The sequence below is a fragment of the Lineus longissimus genome, chromosome 8 (genome assembly GCF_910592395.1).
Source record: "Lineus longissimus chromosome 8, tnLinLong1.2, whole genome shotgun sequence".
In the NCBI taxonomy this organism is placed as follows: Eukaryota; Metazoa; Nemertea; class Pilidiophora; order Heteronemertea; family Lineidae; genus Lineus; species Lineus longissimus.
Genome location: NC_088315.1, coordinates 19,540,892 through 19,564,694, shown reverse-complemented (window position 1 = coordinate 19,564,694; position 23,803 = coordinate 19,540,892). Strand labels below are relative to the sequence as shown.

General features: G+C 41.6%; 1 protein-coding gene across 4 annotated transcripts; it reads left to right on the top strand.

Moving 5' to 3' along the window:
* Positions 1 to 2: 2 nt before the first annotated feature.
* LOC135491999 (DENN domain-containing protein 2A-like) lies at positions 3 to 22,788 on the top strand. Of its 4 annotated transcripts, none has more exons than XM_064778044.1 (16): positions 3 to 85; positions 877 to 2,643; positions 4,272 to 4,313; positions 6,085 to 6,291; positions 7,080 to 7,191; positions 8,427 to 8,450; positions 14,000 to 14,076; positions 15,958 to 16,092; positions 17,196 to 17,275; positions 17,414 to 17,681; positions 17,928 to 17,990; positions 18,273 to 18,379; positions 18,889 to 19,066; positions 19,675 to 19,798; positions 20,005 to 20,241; positions 20,554 to 22,788. In XM_064778044.1, the coding sequence occupies exons 2-16, from the start codon at positions 916 to 918 to the stop codon at positions 20,706 to 20,708; spliced, it is 3,537 nt and encodes a 1,178-aa protein (XP_064634114.1). In that variant the 5' UTR covers positions 3 to 85; positions 877 to 915; the 3' UTR covers positions 20,709 to 22,788. The 4 variants fall into 4 exon arrangements, with proteins under 4 accessions (XP_064634114.1, XP_064634117.1, XP_064634116.1 ...); XM_064778045.1 differs by having other exon boundaries at positions 28 to 73; XM_064778047.1 differs by lacking the exon at positions 4,272 to 4,313.
* Positions 22,789 to 23,803: the final 1,015 nt, after the last annotated feature.

Below are 23,803 nucleotides of genomic sequence, written 5' to 3'. Positions count from 1 at the left end.
CCCGGAAGTGAAGTTGATTGAAGTGAAGGAACACAAAAGTTTTCGAATTGTAGTACAAAGCAATCAAAACACTGTAATTAGTCAGGTGATTTTGACATGTTCTTGTCATTCTTTCTATTCTGTAGACGTTAGATTATGTATAAAGATGTAAATAGGCCTATTATGTAAAAATTAGGCAAAGAGAGAGTAGTCTGATTCTGATTTCTGAAAAAAATCACAATCTCGTGATCTGATGTCAAAAGTAGTATAAGTGTGTTGTACGCGCCGGTCACCGATCCAAAGGTTGACCGCGCTCAACGTTGCTTAACTTCCACTCTGGGGCCAACGCGCCAACCACTGGGCCAAAAGGGAATCATTCCCAGTGGGTTAAGCCGTGCCATATACCTGGGCCTGGGGGGTACTATTGTACAATAAGTAGGCCTAGGCCTGCCTATGCCTAGGCCTGCCTATGCCTGTATGCAAGGCTATAAATCCTGCTATAGTGCTAACACCAACCTGCTAACAGTACAAAACATACACCTGCAATGCTATTGTTGCTAATGCACGTATACAACCCAAGCAATATACCTGTTCACACTCTTAGAGAGTGTCATCTCATGATCTGGTGGCTAAAATGCGCCACATTACGTCATTGAAGGGAGCGTCTCTCCACCCCGGGCGACGTCACGGGTTAACCCCACATCTCCATATCCATTGGTGACGTTGCGACACGGCAGGATAATGCAGTGTTATCAGAAATCAGCGTGAAATTAGTGTGATACTACAAGTCTTCGAAAAGGTCAATTGCTTTGATGGCCAGAAAGGCGATTTTGTTGCTCAAATGATATTTACTTTAAGCAAAAACATTTAATGCGTGCCGTTTTTGTTCTTTTACAGGAATGAGGACATTACAGGCAAAGGTCCAACTCGGCACAAATGGATGAGGAATTACGTAAGGTTGACCTAGGCGCACTGCGAAGGAAATTTGAAACCGAGTCTCATGTTGGACGCGTCGATAAAAGACAGAGCGCCATTGAAGTTTCAAAGTCGCAGTTTGAGTTGACGTCAAAAGCTGGTGCGGGAAACTCTGATGGGGTGCGGCGTAGGGTGGCCAAACCACCTATGACCCAGCGGAGAAGCTCTGAACCAGACATGATAGACAAACCTGTGATTTCTCCAAAACCTTTATGGGTGTCGAAGAAACCAATGGGTGGTGAGGTTCAGGCGGGCACACCGGTGAATTTTGGCTCAAATGTTGCTGTCAAACCCCAACTGCAGCTGAGAAGCAAAGGGGTCATTGAGAAACATGCAAAGCTTTTCGGACAATCTGGACTCTCTGTTGTTCCGAGTCCTAGTGAAAGTGACTCTTCAGTTAGTAAGGCACTAAGGAGTATATTGCCGTCACATCCTGTGTTAGCAAAGGTGGTGCCGTCTGTCGCTGAAAACGATCATGAGGCTTCCGTCGATAAGGAACCGAGGAGAACTAGCGAAAATGACACCTCTGTTAAAAATGCTTTACTGAAAGTGGCCATGTCACACCCTGTGTTAACTAAAGTGCAGCCATCTGGTGGACTCGATGCAAAAGACAAACCGGTGCGGCCATCTGGTGGACTCGATGTGAAAGGAAAGCCAGTGCGGCCATCTGGTGGACTTGATGTGAAAGACAAGACAGTGGGGCCATCTGGTGGACGTGATGCAAAAGACAAACCTACTCCCACGCCAAGACGTCAACTGAACATTGTTACGAGTCCGGAATCAAAGACAAAGCAAGAAGACAATGAAATATCTGTTCAATCTAAAAAGAAACTGTTTGAAAATCCAGACAACAAAGTAGACATTAACCTGGGGCCGAAGTCTGAAGAAACTGATAAACAATCTTTTAATGCCGTGCTCCGCAAAATGCAAGCTGCCAAGATTGGTGATCAGTCGAGGGGTATTAAGATGGAGTTGGGTCTTTCAAACGGAGTGAAAACTGACTCTAACATTGAAACCAAGAGGGTGCCTCCGCAAAAGCCCAATAGAACATTCGCGCACGATATTTATCAGGAGGGTAAGATGCAACGCCAGTCTGCGTTATCAACGATGGACCAAACTGGCGAACGACCAGAGGAAGAGGTATTTGGGATGGTGGATTTCCGGACCAGGGGTGTGATTGTCGGTGAGGAGGATGGCTTCATTTCACAGGACAGACCTGACAGAGGCGCTGATATCGGTGACGTCACCCTGGGGTCGGATTCCTCGTTTCATGATTACGAGGACGTGAATTTGAGAACGAGTATCACCCAACCGCTGCCTCCTGGTTGCCGGCCTGCGCTACCAATACCGACTAAAAGAAATATCGGCACTCCGAAGAAATATCTTTTTGCCGATGACTATAATACTATGGAGCGTTTTCAAGTGCGAAGCTGGGGGGCGGGTAACTCAAGTACGAAATCGAACAAATCGGATTTCTCCCAACGTAGTAACAGCGATGAATGTTTATATTCGCATACTTATGAGATCGCAGCTCCAGCGGAATACGTGGATCCGACAGATTTGTTTGCCAGGCCACCACAGGGGAAGATCCCAGGGTTCCCCGATGTTGAGATTGACGAATACGGCTATGCTCTACCGCAGCACTCCAAACTGAAGACGCCGCTTTTTATGTCGAGATCTTTGGACGGGGTGAGTTATTATGATTTTATGAACATTTTGAATGAGTGTCTGTTTTAGTTTTGACAGATTTTGACTTGACAGTATACTCATGTTTCTCGAATAAAATACATTTTTCGACTTTTCACAGCTTTTTCATGTCGAATAGAACATGAATAAAGCCATTTATCATTTTATCAGTTCAGCTATAACACTCCTTGGTCTACTCAACCCAGGAATATCAGATATGTCCAACTCAATGCGCTTTGCAAGAGTTTTTGCAAATTGCACAATCTTCCTGCGTTTTACAACCATTGAGTAGAAGTTTACAAATGTTTATAGAATTTGTTATGAATAGCGAGTTTTTATCAGAATCTCTCTTGCTGATGCGTGACCTGAGGTGACCCAGTTTAGTCTACTTGAATCTTGAGGCCACACCAATTTAATACCCTGCATAGCAGGCAGGGATCTTTCTTTGCTGGAGCAAGGGAAAAATGAAATTGTCATGAGACTATAAAAAATCAACATATTGTTAACAGCACCATGTCCGGGCACCTGACTTTTGTTGGTAATATCAAATATCTCAATCATGACACTCCATGCCCTAATTTAGAATCTAGGTTACACCAGAGATGATTTGTAGCAATCAATGGTAAAGTGACAAAAAACTCAAGCACAACAAAAGTTTTCTGCATAATTCATTTTTATTAGTGCCAACATAATATGGCTTTTAATGCTGGTCCTGGGTGCTATAAAAAACGATTTTCCACCTTAAGGAATAGATTTGTTGCTAGGCTGCTATCCCAGGTAGTAAATTGGTGTTGCCTGGGTGCAGTTGGTCGGGTTTATGAAACAGCCAATGGTACCGAGGGTGATGCAGGCCAACAATAAATCAGAAATCATCAAGATTCTAAGGAGATTTCCGAGCCTCTGTCCCCAACTGCTATTCTGTTATTCAGTCACCTGTGCTAGCTGCATTGGTTTCTTTTTCTTCCAATTTAAAAGTGCTTGACCTCAACTGGTGATAAAACTGTTCTGTGCATGCATCGTGGTGAGAACACGCTGCTGGCGAACAAAGCAAAACTTTCGATAGCATTATATGAAAGTTAACTACAAAGAGTATAGCTTTCAAGCAGAATAAGAACTCTTTATCTTCATGTCCGTGCTTCTTTAGGATAAGCATAAGAAGGTAGGGTTTTGCCTTTGAGTTGTTCATGCTGTTTCCCTGTTTCCCTGTTTCCCTGTTTCTTTATAAGGAGAACTAATTATGTTCCATTGTTTGCATGTTCAAGAACATCACTTGTGTTTGTGAAGCTATCAGACCTTTTAATTACCTGTACACCTTTACAACTTGTGTCTTGGTAGCCTGTTTTGGGAAATGTTCTGTTTCTGGTTTGGCTATTCACTATGTAATGGCAAGTAGCTGTTGAAATATTTTAGAATTTCAGTGCAGGGTCAATTGTCTCTGAAGCAAAAACAAACAAAAATTTCAAAAATTTTTTTGAAAATTTTTTCTCTCACTTTTGTTGTTAGTTTTGGGACATGTGGCGCCCTCTTACCTTTAAACAGTGTAATAACCATGCAATTGAAAGGTCTGTCTTTCCTTGTTCAAATTTCAACTGGTCCGTTTCGATTTCTTTGTTTCTTCTTTCGTTGGCCAGGCATTCAGGTGGTTGCTGTGTTCTCATGGTACAGGCGCCCGGGTGAGACTTTTTAGTAGTGCCTGTTTAGATTCTACCAAGCCTGTCGTTGTACAGTACACTGTGTCGACGCGATTAAGCCATCGTGTTTGGTACGCCAAGGCCGGATTACATGTAAAATAGGACTTTTGTACAGGTGCCCCTTTGACTGGCTTAAGGGTTGACCATCATAACCACTACTTCGGTTTTAACTTGAAATCCTAAAGCAATCCGAACTCTTCCACTCCAGAGGAAGGCAATGCCAATTTCAGGGGTAGTGGTCAGTTCTTTATTTTCCAGAGAAGAGATTCCCACCTAAATTGGCACCTACAAATGTACATTGTTTCGAAGGATTTCAAGTTCTAGCCAAAATGGTGGTTCCGATGGTCGAGCCTTTAAGTCAACAGCCACGTCTATTATACAAAGGCCTATTGCATGTAAAATGCCTATGTGCCCTTCAGCTGGCTTAATTGCATTTACACAGTAGCTGATTTTAACTTAGGTCCTTTTTCCTGTCTATAATTTCAATAACATCGAGATTGAATGGATTTTACATGTGTATTCATTATGCCAAGCATGAGCAGGTTTTCAATAATAGAGAGACCTATTTTCACTCTTAAGGCCTACGCCCTTCCTTACTTTTGATTTATGAAATAACACAAAATAACTTAGCTGGCCACCTAGTAGATCGTTTGATATTAATCATGTAATCACATACCTGACCCGTCACAGCAAAACCAGGCGCATGTCGCACAGAAGACCTGCCTAAATGACACCAGGAGATAATGGAAGAAATTGATGTACTCAGACTTCACAAAAGGCAGACAACAGTAGAATGAACAACCTGTCCGTCTCAACCTGCCAAGCTCCGAGGGATATGTGTCTTGTTTTGCTGTGACGGGTCACATATTGTCACAGCCTCCCCAGTTTTTAGCTGGCTTCCCTATCTGCCCCCTCCATTGTTGGGGACATTTTCCTGGAATGAGCTGTGAACAGGTTTTGTTGACATGTTTAGGCTGACTCACGCCACAGTGCATTCGAGGTGAATCCGATGAACTTTTATAAGTGTAATGCGCATTTATAGGGTACGGTTAATTTATAGGCCATAATTCCATTGAATTCATACACGGCTTGAGGCCTTTGGAAATATGATATAGGCAGAAAGATCTGGTATTGACATCTTTACTGTATACAACTTGTGACATGGATAAGCCGAGTACATGAATCCAGGACCTTTTCAAGAGGAATAGTGCCCACCAGGAACTTCCTGTTGCGTTTTTTTCTAAATATTTCTTCCATTTGAGAACTGTGACAGTGTGAGTGGAGCTGTGAGTGTTGTCAGTTTATCTTTGTACGTCTCTGGTAAACGCGTAATCAACAGTTTGAAATTTTCAGTTTGACTACAACCGACTAGACAGAATGGCCACCATGAATATCCTAGATAAATGTTTGGTTCCTAGCTGTGATGAATTATTTTTGATTTCGCCCCATTCATTTTGCTTCTTGCTGATGTCACACTTGCTGTTCGTCAACTTTGCTGTCGAAGGCAAGAGCCCTCATTAAATGGGTATGCCGTTCGTTATTACTGGTGGTCCAGGAAAATAGAAACTCAGTTACACACAATACTGCAGTGCAGTTGTTATGTATACGAATTTATTGAAACTCGGTGCTCTTAGTAATTGTTAATCTGTCTACAAAATATCTTTGTTGAAAGTTATATGGAGTATGTTTCATTTCCAAATATTTAACGAATGGCGAGGGCCTTTAAAATAATGTAAACCTTCTTATTTTCCAGCACACCAAATTCCAGCCGCCAACCCAGCGACCCCCGGGCATACCAAAAGATTCAAAAGACGTCGTGAAGCGGCCGAAAGTAATAACTGCCAAGAAGAAGAGCCCGAAGGCCGAGGAGAGGGATAGCTTCCCCACGTATGTTAAGAAAGATGACCTGACAAGTAAGGCGTCGTTGGATTACGTGAAGACTTACAGGAGAAAACCTGCGGTGAGATGATAAAAAAGATTTTGTGTGAAGGATTTGGTGTGCGTTGACTTACCAAAAGTGCGAGGGTGTTGACCTGAACCGACGCTGAGTTGAGGTTTTGGTCAACTGTTGACACAAGTTTATCAGAGGAATCCCTGGGATAATATGGCTTTCCCTCTGACTATTCTGTTGCGACCTCCTGGTGTTAATTATGTCAACATGAGCTAATTGCAAGTTAATTAGTAAGATTGCCTCTCTCGTTAATTAAAGCACCCCTGAAATTTCTCAGGCGGTGACATTCAGACTTGAATGTGATTGCTTGGCGAACCAGTAGCACTATAGTAGATCAGAGGAAATCAACAGAATTTCTAGTGCTACGCTAGGATTTTAAAGTTTGGTATTTTATATTATGCCTTTCTTTGGATATGCTTAAAGTGATTTGGTCGTCATCTCAGAGTTGTCTGTCAGTGTTAATTAGGGGTAGATACTGATTGCTCACTTAACCTTTAAACTCTATTGGGACGAACTGAGGAAGGCATTTGAACTGACAACCTCTTGGTCAGGGCCTGCAACTATAAACCACTTTGTCACCACATTCCCGGAGTTTGCACTTCTCAGTTAGACTTGAGACAACAAGAACTCTAGAATCAGTGAATATTTTCTCGAGCAACAGTTGATATTCATAGGAATACGTTCACATTTCATGCGTTCTTGCCGTATAATAATCATGATACAAAGCTCTTAAATGAAGAAAAGGAGTATGGAATTAATGCAGAATTGCAATTTCAATGTCATTCTCCTGTTTGCAGATACGACAGAAGATCGGCCAGGCCTTCTCGATCCTACGCCGTAACGTAACGGATGATGTTGATGGCGATTACGAACCGAGCGTAGACAACCGGGAGGATGATCGTCAATCAAGTGAGTAGATGATTTCTGGATTTTTTTTGTCTTTTTCAGGATTTTGATTTTTTTTACCAAATTAGGCGGATTTGGTAAGAATATTAGGTGCAATAGTGCTGAGTGATCATATTATTTTTTTTTTTTTTTCAATCAGTGAAAAGGCATTTTCATTGTTCAAGAAAAAAAGTTGTCAAGATTGTATGTGTTGATCCATATTGCAGAAGATAAGTGACATTTCAAAATCACTAAATTTTCAGAAACTCGTAAAAAAGAAAACAATCATTCTGACCTACTCTCGTCCCAAAAGTTGTGTTTTATCGGGAGGTAACAGTTTCTCGTCAACGTCTGCCGATGGGTCGGTTACCATGGAAACCGATACCACAACAGATTCTGCGGCGGCGGATTCAAAAGTGGTTGTTCGATACAAGATTCAGAGAACGATTCAAACGACGATGAGAACATTGTGTAAGAGTTTTGAGAATCTGAACTGGGTAGATTTGCATCGTTAGTCCCGCTCGCTGCTATTTTGGAGGTTTTTTCTGTGGATAATGTCTGTGCTGTGGTTTTAAAGGCCTACCGGGTTCATGTTCAGCTGAGAAAAATTGGCACTTGGTATAGACGAACCACAGACAAATATGAATTAAAGATCTTTGAAGGTGCAGTGTAGGCCTTTAAAAATGTCTGTTTTGTGAATATTGTAAATATTGAGGTCACGTTTCCAAAAAAGTCAATTTTTTGTTGCAAGTGTATATAGCATGGACACAGCGCTGATTGCATGAGACGTGGCGTCCCATGTCTGTTAGTGTTTCAGCATGTGGCTAGGTGTCAGTACTGGTCAAACGCAATAATCTGCTCTGTTGGGTTGAATTTTGCGAGTGTTATTGAACTGTATAATATTTTCAAAGTTTGAGGGAATTGTGCCACTTTCTAACTTGCAGGTCATGTGGTGAGATAGGCATGGCAGTGTTCTATCATTCTCATGCATGCTGTCCCTTAGGATTTGAGCGAAATGTTTTGCTAAAAATTTCCATCAGATTTCAGTTGAATAGTTTCAGCGGTGCGCGCTCAAATGTATGTTTTCTGACTGTAATTGCGTTTTCATAGTCCGATGGTCCAGGTCAGTCAACTGATGCATTGATCTCGTCTGCTCCGATGCATAGGCAGACACAATTAAACGACCGTCTGATCAAGTAAAAACAGATTTTCATCGCTAAATAACGTGACCATGATGCCGTCTTGTGTTTTGTTTGAAGGGTTTTTCACAATCATAGAAGAAGGTAGGTCACATGATTATTGATGTAGCGCCTAGTGAAATGTTTTAAGACTAATTTGCGACTAATTTCGAACCGGTTTAAATGTTATTTTGCTGTTTGTGGCCTTTCTAAACAACCTGGCACAGAAACCATCCACAGTGATCTCCTTTGCTGCTTTCTAGCGCTTGAGTAAGGCTTTGTAGCGGTGTTAGCAGTGTAGCATTGTTAGCATGACCATGTATCATGGATTTCTTTTAAATTCATTGCTAGTAATTTATAATTATCACTTGCTGTTACTCATATCTCTTAAGTTTTGGCTGAGTATCCATGGGCTGTTCCATTTCAAGCTTGTGGTGGCGTGGTTACCGTCGTCTCCATAGCATGTCCCCTCGTACAACCTACGGGAACGACCAACCAGCTAACCTAGGATTCATTTGCATTTTCTATTGGATGGCTTTATGTACAGTGGAACTTACCTTAGTGGACATCGCTATTAAGGACACCCTCTCTATTATTGAGGACACTCGTTTTGGTCCCAATTTGGTTCTTTCCATTCAATTTGATCTCTCTAATCAGGACGCCTCTCTATTAAGGACAGCATTGGTCAGTCCCGAGGGCGTCCTTAATAGAGAGGTTCTACTGTATATCATTTCTTAAATCACCATTTGTAATCAGCTTGTAAATCGACTAAAAGTAGTTGGCACATTATAGCATTAATTGTCGTGGAAAAATGTCTGCGGTCCAGGGTCATTCAGTGCAGAATATGTTTTTGTGATTTGTAAGATTTAGACAGATTCTGACTAGCGATTGTTTTATCGGTCGTCGTAGCGATAGCTGTCACAGGTCTTAGCGACAATAATCACTTGTTTGTGCAGCACTTAGTCTAATGTGTACCCTGGTTGTCTGTCAGATTGCGTTCCGACGTACAGTATTGATTCCAAGAAATATCAAGACCTCGGGTCACTCAGTACAGTCTTATGTAATCATTGATTTCTGGTGACGATATCGTTATATAACCAGGAAATGTCTTAAAGGAGGACTATAGGCACGAGCTAGGAGGCATAGTATGGACTATAGTATGGACCTAGGATCAAATCTCTCTGAGTAATGATTAAACCCCTGTTCGACCTGACCCCTTCAATTTTCATGGAACCACAACCTATAGGGAACACCAATAACTTGAAACACTAGATTTTTGACCAAAACACTAAAAAGACGCAGTGAAAACGATTTGTTTACTTCATAATTGAATTGGCCTCATTTTGCTGTCTGTTCATCAAGCTGTGCTAGTATTTCTGATTCGTGACATTAGGCCTACCAGGAAGTAGCAGGTATGCCTAGTTCGCATGAATTTCTAAGTAGCCAAGTATTATCCTGAGGTATTACCAGTTTCTTCATGACCAGTTGCATTTTGCTCCATGGCTACGGAAGGTGGATATACGTCTCATCATCTGAACCATGATCCGTTTTCACCACTCTGAAGGTAACGTTTTCAATTCCATGGGGCGTTTAGCTAGCGGGGAGGGGGGTTGACTCTGAATTTGACTGAAATATCTAGCCACATCCCTGGATTCTCTGTCAAATGCTGCAACAAACTCACTAAATCTCAAATATTTGTCAAAGTTTTTAAGGATCTATGCCTTTAGGTAGAACTACGCAGAAGGGTGGGTCAAAAAATTTAGGCTTTTTCCTTACGTTTGAGGGGGGAGCAGTCACACAAATTTCTAAACCATGTATATTTCACATGAACATTTTTCAACTCTTAAACTTTGCATGACTTTTATTTTTCTTTCTATTAATTCTTCCAATCAACTTTTTTCGCAATTCTTATTTTCACGGAGTCTCTACACACTTAGCTGTTGACAATATCATTTTGGCCAGTGCCATTTTCCCAGCAGGTGGCACCACTGGCCGTATTTTGATTTCATTCCCTCAACCAATCTCTGTCCTGTACCCAAAGGACTTTCCCACTCTGTCAATCTTTTATCATCCACCAAATTAAAGGGTCCATATCCGGCCATGCAAATATTCAACGAAGGGCAACTTTCGTTGGGCTGTGAAAATGTACCACCTAGGCCTAGCAGGAAGCAATGCCTGCTCGTGTGATGGCCGCACATGACAAATCATCCTCAAAGGCCCTCATGACAGATTTGAAAAAGAGATTCCGTTGTGTTTGATTTTTATTTCCATTCATTCCAAGCCACAACCTGAATTGAGATAATTGTGCTTTAATTGTCATACCCTCAACTTGAACTTTGAGCAATTTCCATGAAATGAAGGTAATTTTTGTCTCGAGTCATTAAGCCACTCGGTACAATATTTTGTACAATATTTTGGTTATTAATGTTGACATTCCGTCATTCTCATGTTTGATTTACCACAATATTATACTTATAACAACATGGGCAAGGCCTGCCAAAATCACAAAACCTAAAAGGGGTCTGAGGTGGTTATTCTGAAAAAATCTCCAAAAGAATTTCGTCATATCAGTCCTAAAATCAAGAAATGAAATACTTTCTGATACTATCTGACAATCTGCTGATAATTCAGCTTGGTGTTTGTCTCAATTTTGTCTCGTCTCATTCTAATTACTAACCTGCCTTCCCCATGTGGATCAGAATGGACTCTCCCATGATATAGTTTACGTCTGCCTATATCTAAAGTACCAATCAACTTGATTGTCGGTCAATTGGATTGATGAATGTTAGTCAGCTATAAAACAGCTATGGATTCCTTGACACAAGCAGTTTTTCTTATCGAGTTTGTGACTTTTTTGACAGGAATTCATTGGGCCCGTTTGATTTGTTGATTTCATCAAGTTTGAAAAAAATTTCTAATCGGATTCCGAGAAGTATTCTTACACTTGTTCCTCTCATCAAACATTGCATTGGATTTATCCAAATCATTGTAAAACTTGTTGTTGAAACGTCATTTTCAAACTGTTTGGAATTACTGCAGTTGATTTGCTGAGAAAATTTGATTTGGCAGTATCTCGGACACTTGTAATGTGCGGTTCCCGATTTTGACATTTTCTGGAATCTTTCGACCAATGGGTCATTACATACCAAATATGGCAGTGTACGGTTCCCTCCCAAACCAAGAGAGGGCGTTCTGCGTCACCGGGACATCAAGCAGCCGCGAACATTTGATCAGATCCAATCAAAACTGCTCAAACCTCGGCCGCAACAATAAAGTTTGCCCGGAGAATAGTTTTGACTATGACCAGCCCCTTTCACCAATACCTAGGTCAAACTTGTCTTTCTCATGTGAGAATCTCGAATGCATGAGTTCTGGAAATTCTGAGAGTTTGGACATACCTGGGATGAAACTTAAGCAAGGAATCCGTCAAAATCGCTTATTGCCCCGTCAAATATCTTACGATGATAGACCACACTCGTTTCCGAAGCCGTATTTCCCCTTGGCTTGTGACAGCACAGCTTTGATCAGTGGTGGGAGCTCCGATAGTTTGGAGAGTCACGGAAATCTTGCACCCAAGTTTTCTCGGCGACGTCACGATGGACTGGGGGAGCAGATCCCCAGCCAACATCTGAGATCACTTTCTCCACTCGCTTGTGATGGTGTAGCCTACTGCAGCAGCGGAAGTGCCGAGAGTACAGATAGTCAGGGAAACAGGACAAAACACAGAAGGCCGTTCCGCCGTAATAAAATTTCACCACACCAGCCTTCGGTGTGGTCAAACAGAAACACACTTAGTCCTCCGGGAACGTCCCTTTCTGCGTCTTGTGAAAATTTGGAATATATGAGTAGCGCTGAAAGTCTGGACAATCCGGGTATCAGCGGAAGAAACGAATTCCGTCCTCACCAGAGACTTGGGATGGAAAATAGACAGACACAGAGACGGAACTTACTAGTTGTCTCTGGGAATACGCCAGGGAGCAGTTTAGAAAGTTTAGACTTTCATGGTCCTTTTCGGCAAGGTGGCGGCATTTATCAAAATGGCGGACGTTCGCCGATGCGAGGGTCTGACGAAGAGCGGTACACGCCATCACCTGTGTTACGCCCCCTATTGAATGAAACAGGTTATGGTAGCTACGAAAGTTGTGAGAATCTGACGGGGATCGGGAATCGTCTCATTCAAACGTCGAGTATGACAAGATTGGTCTGTGATGACGAAGAGGACTTTTATGTGAATAAACGTCTTCAGTATCGATTGGACTACTATCAAACAGGTATAAAAAGTTATTAGAATGGGGGGGGGGGGGGTCTGTATCTGTCTCATTGCCCTGTTGGTTTCAGCCAAATCAGGTCCTCAATCCCCGTTTGTCCCAAATTTTTCTGAAATACAGTTTGATATCCCGATGCACTGAAAAAGACCATTCTCTCTGATAGGGTTCTGCAAACCCATAGGTGTTTGCAATTGTGTCTTAATTGCAAGAGAGATGTAGGGTTATGTGCCTTGCTCGAGGACTTAGACTTTACTAGAAGATGAAATGGCAAGTTGAAGTTGCTGGAAATATATGCAATCTTTTTTCGATTTCTGGAGAAGTCGGTTGAAATGTACATATACACTGCTTGATTTCATAGTTAGTGTCTTTGTGATATCAGTGTCAAAATAGTTCTTTCTAAAGACAGCTGTTAGCTCTTATCTTGATTTCAATTGCCCTCATAATAGTCAAAACAATGGTGTGATATTCGGAAAATTGATTTTTTTTCCACAAGTGACTTCTGCAATGAAAACATAAGTGGTTGTCAGTCAGTGGATATAGAATCAGACCTCCATGTATGGACATAGGCAGATGGTTGATATCATTCTTGAACTATGGTATTCAATTAAGCAGGTTAACCCTTGCAAAAAGGTTGAATTAGGATCAGTGTCAAATTTGTAGCTGTTGCAGAGGTGTACCAATGAGGGGGTTGTGAGCGGAGGGGGGGTGGGAAAAGTCTCTTATTGTGAAAAAGTTTGTCGAAGTACGCATCTCCGTGCAGATACATACCTTGCAGGGTGTCGTCGGGGGGGGGGTTAGGGTGAAAAAATCTCTCTTTGTGAAAAATTGAAAAACGAGACTAGCTGCTTTTGTTCTAGGCCCGACAATAACGCTTGCAGTGCCAAAAAAATAGCATTTCAGGTCGGATGAACTGCCACGTCACGGGACAAATTGGGTGTTGCTTCTTAGACTTTGATGTATTAATGTTGGCAAATATCGTTCTTTATTTCACATCTTGGTGTTGAGCATTCTTTGCTGATAATAATAGCGTCATCTGATCTCAGTCACATTCTTCATTTCCTTCGACAATAATATGAAACATGATTATTGCGTTGTAAAACAACGACGGTGGAACCTCCCTTAGACAGCACCTCTCTATTAAGGACATCCTATCTGTGAAGGACACACACTGTATTAAGGACACGTTTTCGTCCAAAATTGGTATTTTCCATTGAATTTGACCTCTGTAATCAGGACACTTCACAATTACGGACAGCATTCAGCAGTCCCATAGGTATCTTTAATAGAGATGCTCGACTGTGTCAGCTTGAAGTGATTTAGTCAAATCATACTTCGATGAAAACTTCATGAAGTCATTCAATGAAATGTTTTTGTCCTTCCCTTCAGATGACAGTGAAAGCGAAATCGACATTCAAGACCTTCAACGACGCATCCAACATGTCACCAGTATCAAAGAGAAAAACGTGAGTAGATTCTGATGTTGAATGTTCTCAGCCGTTATAGGAGGGGGTAAGGGAGGGACCTGTCCTACGTCTCACTTTAAAAGTCTAATCCTGACCAGTCTCTGCTGTTGTCCTGAAAGACCATACCCCTCTCTTGAAGCAGTTTCATGTTTGGGAAACTCAAATTTTATCCAAGAAAATCGTTACGTTTGGTCAAATTCCTCTCTGAATTACAAGACATGATAAATTGGCCATTTGCTATTTTTGTTCCACAAAATGACGAGCGGTGACTTCAAATACAACACCAGAAATGTAAAAATGACCCAAAATATTTTGTTTCGAGACAAACTTTGTTGCTGTGTCGATAGAATTTGTGAATTCATTGTGGGACAAAAAAATGTTATTTTCAGACTTGTCCCTTTGTCAGTGACCACTGGCCCATTATTCAAAATCATGTCTATTTTAGACATGAACCTCGTACCAAATCTGCTGTTTCTTTATATAGAGACCTTTTTATCTGACTTTTGTTCCACTGTTGTTGTGTACAAACTATAGTAAAGATTTGCAAATTTCTCTGTGACGACAAATTTCCCAAAATTCTTTGTCAATTTCCAAACGAATACTCAAATAAGGGGCTAGGATAAAATAGAAGTTTCCCCTTAAGAAGCTCCTGGGTTATCGTGGGTAGGCCTTTTTATCCTGGAAAAAGTTGCAATTTTATGTACCGGGTAGAAGTGTTTGTGGTCACACCCAGTGATCATTTACAAAATCATAAAAGTTTTTGAAACATCTTTTGAGTTGTCCCCAGATTTAGGATCTTGTGTACTTAATGACTAGGCAGCATTCATTGCTGACCTCCCGTGGACAATAAGCAACAAATTCCACTTCCTCTGGACTCACTCTCCCCATGTTTAATTGTAGCGGAACAAAAAGGAACCCGATATACCAATTTGGTCACATTCCAGCTGGATGTGATTCTGTCAGTATGCTGCAGGTTGGGGATGGGGACAGAACTGTGTGAATTTGTTCCAGATGATATGATCCCCTTGGGTGTCTGAATCCAGAGGCTCTAAATTCTGAGGAAGAATTATTGGATTTACGGATGACTGCCTATTGGAACCAAACTGACTTTGAAATAGATTCTGTGCAGTTTTAAAACATCTATGATGATGTTCCTTGGCTGTATTTTGGGAATGATTCTGTTGAAATGACTAAGGTAGTGTACCTGAAGATGTTTGTGACGCACCAACATTTCACGCCACTTAATTTTTGCAATTCCTAAAAAAATTCGGAAAAAAAGGAAATTTTCAAAAATTTTCTTTTTTTTTATTTGAGCAGACAATATCATTTTCTAAATTTTTTACTTGGGCAAATTTTTTTTTTGAATACTTGCTGCGTTATCTACAGCGGGATTCAACAAGTTCTTACCCCATCAAGATGTGAAGATTCAAGATGTAGGCCAAAACCTAAGGCTGACGTTACATAGGCCTCATTCGTTCACTTCCCACATGTCACGTTCCAGCTTTACTTAACGTTCCTCGGTGAATGCACGGCCTTGTGGCATGCATTCAGTGAGGAACGAACGCATTAAGGGGAACGTGACATATGGGAAGTGAACGAATGAGGCCTATGTAACGTCAGCCTAAGATCAAAAAAAAAAAAGGAGTTGACGGATATGATCTCTTATGAAGAGAATGAAGAAATGTATCATGATACAACATATAAAAGATACAATCATAATGATTCGATGAACAATGCAAAAGTTTCAGAAACAGTTGTAGTGTTCATTGTGATTCTCAGTTACTTTCTAAGGCAGGACATAGTCCAGTAGAGGAATATATGCGCGTCTGCAAAGAGCAGAAATTTATCCGTTTATACTAATTTTTGTCTGTGATGTTGCAGCAATCGATCTACGAGAGGGTACGAGCATTCAGGGAGAGGATCTACCCGCAGTTGTTCGACTACGCCGTCATCGTTGGACTTGAGATGGTCAACGGAAACTGCCAGCCGGTTGTGTTGCATAAATTCCCGCATCATGTGAGTACAAGTGTTTTTCATATGTGACTCGCTCTACCAAAACTAGGCGCTTGTCGCATCTGAACTCGACAGGTTGATACGGACTTGTTGTTCATTTCCCTATTGTAGACCTTTTGTGAAATCTATTACAAACTGATTTGGTCACATTTCACAAAAGGTCTACAATAGGGAAATGAACAACAAGTCCGTATCAACCTGTCAAGTTCAGATGCGACAAGCGCCTAGTTTTGGTAGAGCGGGTCATATATCGTTCTGGCCAACAGTACTTAGTTGAACTCAGGAATATGACCAGATCACGTTTACCAAAAGATAGTAGTGTTGCACAACACTAGGCCTAGATTATCCTTGGATTAGGCCACACTAATGCTCTTTCACGGTGTCAACGAAAGTGCTACCCCCCCTCCCGGCCCTCCAGACATCATCTTGAATGTTTGATTTATTTAAAACTTGGGTGTTCTCTGGAAAACAATGAAGAGCCTCCCACCCTTGAAATTGGCAGTCACATAATTTCAAAGGAGTTCTAATTGTATTAGGATTTCAAATTCTTGCCAAAATGGCGGTGCTTTAGGTCAACCCTTATGATGCTAAGGTTCCTGAACTCAAAAGCTTGTGACCCGAAGCGTCCACCTTCACATGCTTACATTTCCATGTTGACTTGTAAATTTGAACTGGCCATGGACTAAGCCTATGAGTCAACCCATCCGCCAATTGACTCAGCCCCCTACGTCATTAAAATCTAAAAATAACCCAGAAGATAGTTGGTTGAGCCAATATTTACATATTTTGAACCTTGTTTGTGGTCAGAAATGTTAGCAAGAAAATCATCCAAATTTCTTGCTCACCAAAGGGGCTGTGTGCACTGTTTCAAGTGCAATGGAACCCTCCCTTAGCGGACACCTCTCTTTTGAGAACAACCTGTGTATTAAGGACACCTGTTTTGTCCACTAATTGGTTTGTTCCTTCCAATTTGACCTCACTAATCAGGACACCCCTCTATTAAGGACAGCACTTGTCAATCCTGAGGGTGTCTTGGCAGTTGTTGCTTTGAAAATCGTTTAAAATTAAGTGCATTTCGAGACTATAGTGTTTCCTTTTCTTGTCAGGTTGACCCAGAAAAGACGTCCATCCCAGAATTCTGTTTCCCAGACAAAGATGTCTTGATACCCGTCACCAAATATGACAGGTGAGGTTCATAGATATCACCACCAGTAGATAATCTGTTACCAAAAAAGTGCGGGCCACAGAAAGTGTTCAAAACGTCAACGAAATTTCAGAACCTGTTGAAATATCATGGCATCACAAATTGAAATTTTGTTTTCAGTGAGAATTTCTCGTTTGTCCTGACGAGTTGTGACGGCCGTCGAGATTATGGATACTGTAAACGGATGTTACCGCCCGGGCGCGGTGCCCGCCTACCAGAAGTCATTTGTATCGTCAGCCCGCTGGGCGCGCATACACTCTACACCCAGGTGCTGGATCACGCCGAGAAGCGACGTAACGTTTCTAACGACTACGTGATGGAATTAATCGCAGCGACATACGGGAAGCCGTTGCCTTGTCTCGGGCGATCAATAGATGTCAACAGCATGGTGAGTTACCACGATTACGGAAGCCTTTATGTTGGAAAATCGTTCAAATTTCAAAATTGTCTAAAGCTCGTTTCCACTAAACCAATCCCAGTGAATCTATGTAAACCCACCTCAGTTAAATATATGTAAACCTGTATTGGATTCTATGTAAATCCACCCAAGTGGATTCTATGTAAATCCACCCAAGTGGATTCTATGTAAACCCTGCAAACTGATCTTAGTGTAATCAAATCGATCTGTTTTCAGAATACTCAGGGAACATTAGAAACATTGACACTCAGTAGACAGGAGGATACCAGGATGGAGAATGTGAGTTGGTTGGCTTTTAATCTGAAATCTTTGTAGATGTCAAATATCATTTCCTAGCTCCTGCTTGGTTTCATACGCCAGATCAACAAAACTTCAGAGAAATCCAACCAGTAGTCTGTGCTCCAGAGCCCAAAATGATGCAGACATGACATTACGAAGGGATTATAAGGGAAAGGGGCCAAAGACTGCTTTCGTCGTGGTCAAAAATCATGTCCATGTTTCTCACCGGCTTGTCAAAAACCCTCCTCACCTTGTTTGCTGAATGTTATTTCTATTTTATAGGTTAACTTTGAATACTTATTCTCGTGTCTTGGAATAGAAAATGTCCTTCAGGTATTCTCAGCCATATTATTAGAAAGGAGGACACTTTTTAGTGCGTCGAAATTGAGGTGAGTTTAAACAACAGAATGGAGAGAGATATGTTCAAAATCGTTATCTTTTACATCCATAACTAAGGCTCTCATCCTTCTTATAGTAACATTTACAGTAGTACCTCTCTATTAGGCACCTATTCCATAGAGCTATACCCTATACTATACTATACGCGAACAAAAGTTTCATGGTCATGCACCCTTTGTGAAGCCATTGTTCGCGTATAGTGTAGTATAGGGTATAGCTCTATGGAATGGGGCACCTATTCCATAGAGCTATACCCTATACTATACTATACGCGAACAAAAGTTTCATGGTCATGCACCCTTTGTGAAGCCATTGTTCGCGTATAGTGTAGTATAGGGTATAGCTCTATAGAATAGGTGCCTGGGGAAGGTGCCTTAGGGACACCTCAGGACTGACAAATGCTGTCCAGATAGGTGTCCTCTAAGGGAGGTTCTACAATACCGCGTCCACACCTCACATCATCATGTCTCTGTTTCTGACGTGTATCCGTCTCTTCCAGTACTCTCTCCAACTGCATCCACGCGTTGGCCGGTCTCCTCTACCCATTCCAGTGGCAGCACACGTTCATTCCCGTCTTGCCCGCGGCCCTCCTGGACATCACATGCGCGCCCACACCCTACATCATCGGCATCATGTCGCCGTACTTGCCGCAGATCGACGACTTGCCAACTGAAGAAGTAAGTACTGTAGACTTTGAAGAATGAGTAGTCCGGCTACTATAACTATATCACTGCTATCTCATATCTATCATTGTCGGAATATGCTGTTGGTTCCATACCTGACATGGACATCGCTTATGACCTTGAGCAAGTCACAGAACTCTGTGGAATACTGTTAACTGTGGCTGTGTTGTTGTGGCTCATTCTCTTGGCTTGTGGTCAAGAGGTCCCTCTTGGCTAGTAGTCAAGCGGTCCCTGGTTCGAACCCCACCTGAGACTTTAGGCAGGTCTCTTTGTCTAACTTACCTCATTCCAGCCAGGTGTATAAATGGATACCAGTCAGAATTGCTCAGGTTGTGGTGCTGAATAAACGGCTCATCCGAGGTCTACTGAAAGGTTTCAGGACAGATCGTGGTTCGACGGTCCTATTTCAGAAGTACTTTGCTCGCTAGGGGGCGCACTCGAACAGTTTAATTGCTGGATTTGAGCGCCTTACAAGTTTTTATTGTATTGTATTGTAAAGTGTAAAATCCGATGACACAGTTGATATCAGACTATGAACACAAGCCTCATAAACCTGACACTGAACCATGTTCTCTTCTCAGTATCTCAGTGTCATCTTACAGGTATTAATCATCGACTTGGACAAGGCGTGTTTATTACGGACGTGTGATGACGAGACAACGATCTTACCGAGAAAATTACAGAAAGCGTTGATTGGGGCTCTAACCATGGCAATGGAGGACTCAGGTAGGGTGTTTTTCATAGCGTTCTGGCCAGAGGTACTCAGTTGAACACAGGAATGTGACCAGGTCACATTTACCAAAAGATAGTTGTGTTCCACTTTTGCAGTGTTTGGTGAGGCAACCTATACCTCCATTTTGGTTTCAATTCCTTCAAGCTCTAGGAAGTTTATCTTAACCATTTACAACTATCGCTCCCTATGTACATTTCAGATGGCCAGAAAAACGTGTTGATCAGCGAAGCATTTGTACGACTGTTTGTTGAATCGATAGGACATTTCGAGGAGCATATAGGTGTGCAGCAAGATGGGAAGAAAGTCTTCCAAAAGGACTCGTTCTGTAAAGCCGTGTCGTCGAAAAGTTTACGCATGTTTCTCGAGTGGTTCTGTGAGACGCAGATGTTCCATATATTCGTTGATGACCACTTGGATGGACAACAGAGAGAAAAAGGTAATTTGTAGTTATACGGAGATGCATCACTTGCGACATCTGGCCAGTCACTTTACTCTGATTGCTACTTGTGACCTCTGGCATGTCACTTTACTCTTATTGCCACTAGCGACCTTTGGCAAGTCACTTTACTGTGATTGCCACTTGGGACCTCTGCCAAGTCACTTTACTGTGATTGCCACTTGGGACCTCTGCCAAGTTACTTTACTCTGATTGCCAATTGAGATGTAACAGTAAAATCCAGTTTGATTAATTCAGCAGTAATGAGCTTTGGTGAGTTCGCCAAGATAAAACGATTTTCATTTCTTTTAGGACTATTCGATGCCAGGATCTCAGAGTACAAGCAAGAACTAGCCAGTATGCCACCAACAACTTGGAATAACTTCCGTGAAAAACTACGTAATATTGGCAAGGCGATTAAGACAAATATTAAAAGTGCTGGTGACCAAAAGAAGAAAGCAACGTGAGGTTGATTCATTGGATGCTGATAAGGTTGATACGTTGATATGTTGGATGCTGATTCATTAATACGTTGGATTAATGCTGGTGTTCTATGAAATGATTGAAAGGTAGTCACAACCATGAGCAAAGGTCATCACTGTGAGTGGTGGTCCCAACTTCAAGGGCATTTTAATTCTGTTGGTGATCCCAATGTGGAATGATCGATTTGAAAGAATGACGTGGAAACGTTTCTTCTGGTATTCATTTTAGGGGAGCATGTCTTGTTGATAATCTCAATTGGCACAAATAGTTGTTGGAAACTTTTACCTGTGTATTATAGCTAAAGACAGAAAGACAACCTACAAACTTACTCTTAAGGTCAATGTACTCAAGTATGTGTCCTAGGGAAAAGTTGCTGCCTATTTTGTGATGGTACCCTTGTTGTATTAGCTTTTGATCAAAGCCAAGCTATTTTCCCAACGGTAGAAAGCAAAATTCAGTATGGCGAGGACATTTTGAGTATGCCTCTTTGCAGCTGAGCTATATGGTGCTGTCTTATGATAAGTTCATAACACAATGAAATGCAGTGATATATTGTTTGATTAGCATTTCAGAGCAGGTACATGATTATGGTAGATGGTAGTCTTGCATAGTTTTTATCGAACACAACGCTTTGAACTACTCCTCAGTTTGTTCCGAAGTGAATATTGAACTAGTTGGCTCTACCAATTATGGTTCAATACACCTGATTAGGGTACCTTGTTGATAAACAGTTGCCTGTCTCCAGGTAAACATTCAATCTAATGTACAGTGCTTGATATGGACTCGCAACAATGATTGAAATGAGGGCTGTATGAAATATTTCTCAACAGTTCTGACCACACTATAGTCGTGTATTATTCAAGTGTATAACCTTAGATGCTGTCCATTCTAGATAGGTAAATGGTAACTCTCTCACTACCACACCTGGAATGTACCTGGTCCACGCACTGCGAACTACTGGTCCACTGTAATGCGTATTGCTAAATTTTCCTCAAATTGTATCGTTCAACCACAGTCCCTTTAAGTCTTTGGTCGGTTACACCTGTGAAAACGAGATGGCAGCATTGTACTCAATTCAATGCAGACCTCATCCTTAAGATTGGGTACTGCCGGCTATTTTACAATGGAACTTTTCCTAAGCCAAGTTGGGATCCAGGCTGCCCAGCCTGTACCTGGTGTGGGCCAGGGGTTACGGTACACTTCAAAAACCCTGCGGTAGTGAAAGGGTTAATGTGTCCGACATTGTGGAATACTGGTATATCAGTGTTCACTTCAGTGTTCACTCCAGTGTTCACCCCAGTGTTCACTGACTAGTATACAATCGTACACCGTGTCTCTCTAATATCCTAATACCTGTTGAATCGAAATTCTGTATCCAAGTAATACATGTGGAGAAAATTTGTATTTTATGTCAACATGCTAGCTATAGTTTCAAATGTCTATGTGATATACTCAGATGAAAACTCCAGTATTACTACTCAAGCACATGTACATGTAGTTCACAATTGTACATGTAAGGTAGAGTGGGGTAATTGTAACCCCGGTTTAATTGTAGCCCCTGCCTATGATATTGATTGATATCCCCATGCATAAAACAATGCAGGGACTACAATTACCCCATTCTACCCTATAAGATGCTGTACAAATTTTGTCAATGTTATGAATTTGGAAATGGCCGATACCAAATCATATGACGAGCGTTGCGGCCCTCCCGGTGCATGTAGTATATTTTCCTTTACGACTCTGAAAAAATCAGTATTTTGTACGCAGATTATTTTTATGGCCAAGTACTATAGATGTTGAAGCTACTACAGAGAAAGTGACATTTCGGAAACTTTATCTCTGTGACATTTCCATTGGCAAAGACAGTGTCAGTCACTGGTTGAAAGAAAGCCGATATCTCGTGATGCAACTACATGTACAATCAAAAAATGATATAAACTTCCATGTACCCATTGTTCAAGCTAGTGTGCACCGGTATAATGAATATGGGTGCTTTTAGCTATGCAAGTTTCTGTAAGATGTGTGCTTGAACTGCTGGCAAAGTTATTTAAAAAAAAGATAATGATAAAACTTGTTCAGTCTTATTTTTTATGAAATGACGATCGACTCTCAGTGTTGGGAAGCTTCACTGGTTCCATTCATCATACCTGTCCAACTGATTGTAGTCTGCGCCTTTTCTCAAACAGCAAGATGCAAGTTGACCTGTTCTCAAGATCTCAAGAGTTTCTGATACGATGACACCATTACCTTTAGGAGGCTGCATAAAGAGCGCATATCAAAGGCATCAAGCCTTTCTCCTCTGTCAGTGTAGCTATCAATCTCCGAGCTTGGCCATTGGTTGCAGTTGCCAAGTGGTGGACTGGCTCAGTCTACCAGCACACTGCAGAGTGAATATACATGTAGCTTGACCTCTCATTGGAGATTGCGTGGCTGTGTGGCCGAGGTTCCTGTACAGTTGAGAAGAGTTCAAAGTATGGAAGCACAAGACGTTTACAAATGGATTAAAACAAACTAAACTAAGAAAAACGAAATCAACGGTTTATTGAAAAACGATCGTTATACATTTGATGAAAATAACAACTGATTTAATATATCACACAACCTTAAACCCCTGCCTCCGGACAACCATGCATTCCCCCCACACACACACACTTCTAGCAGAAGAATGGAAATGTTATCATAGAAGTACCTTTTGAATCCCCCAGTTTATGTTAATACCCTTGTTGATTGATAAACACATTCTTGTCCACAGGTAAACATCCAATTAAACGTACAGGACTTGATATGGACTTGATGTCTCACATGGCCTGGATACTATAATAGGCCTTGGTCAATTTCGAACAGGCCTTGTGTCCAGGTAGCTTGTCAAATTCAACCATGCCACACATTCTACCTGAGGACGAGTCTTTGTAAACAAGGGTATGGTCGAAACTGGTGGATTAAATCTCTGCCCTGCCCTCCCCCATCTCTTTGCCATTTTTTACCATCTTTCTGCAGGTCTATTGCCTGAAACACTCATTTCTTTATTTGTTCATATTCCTCCACTTGAGTCTGAGCTGCTCTGCGGTCCTGTCGC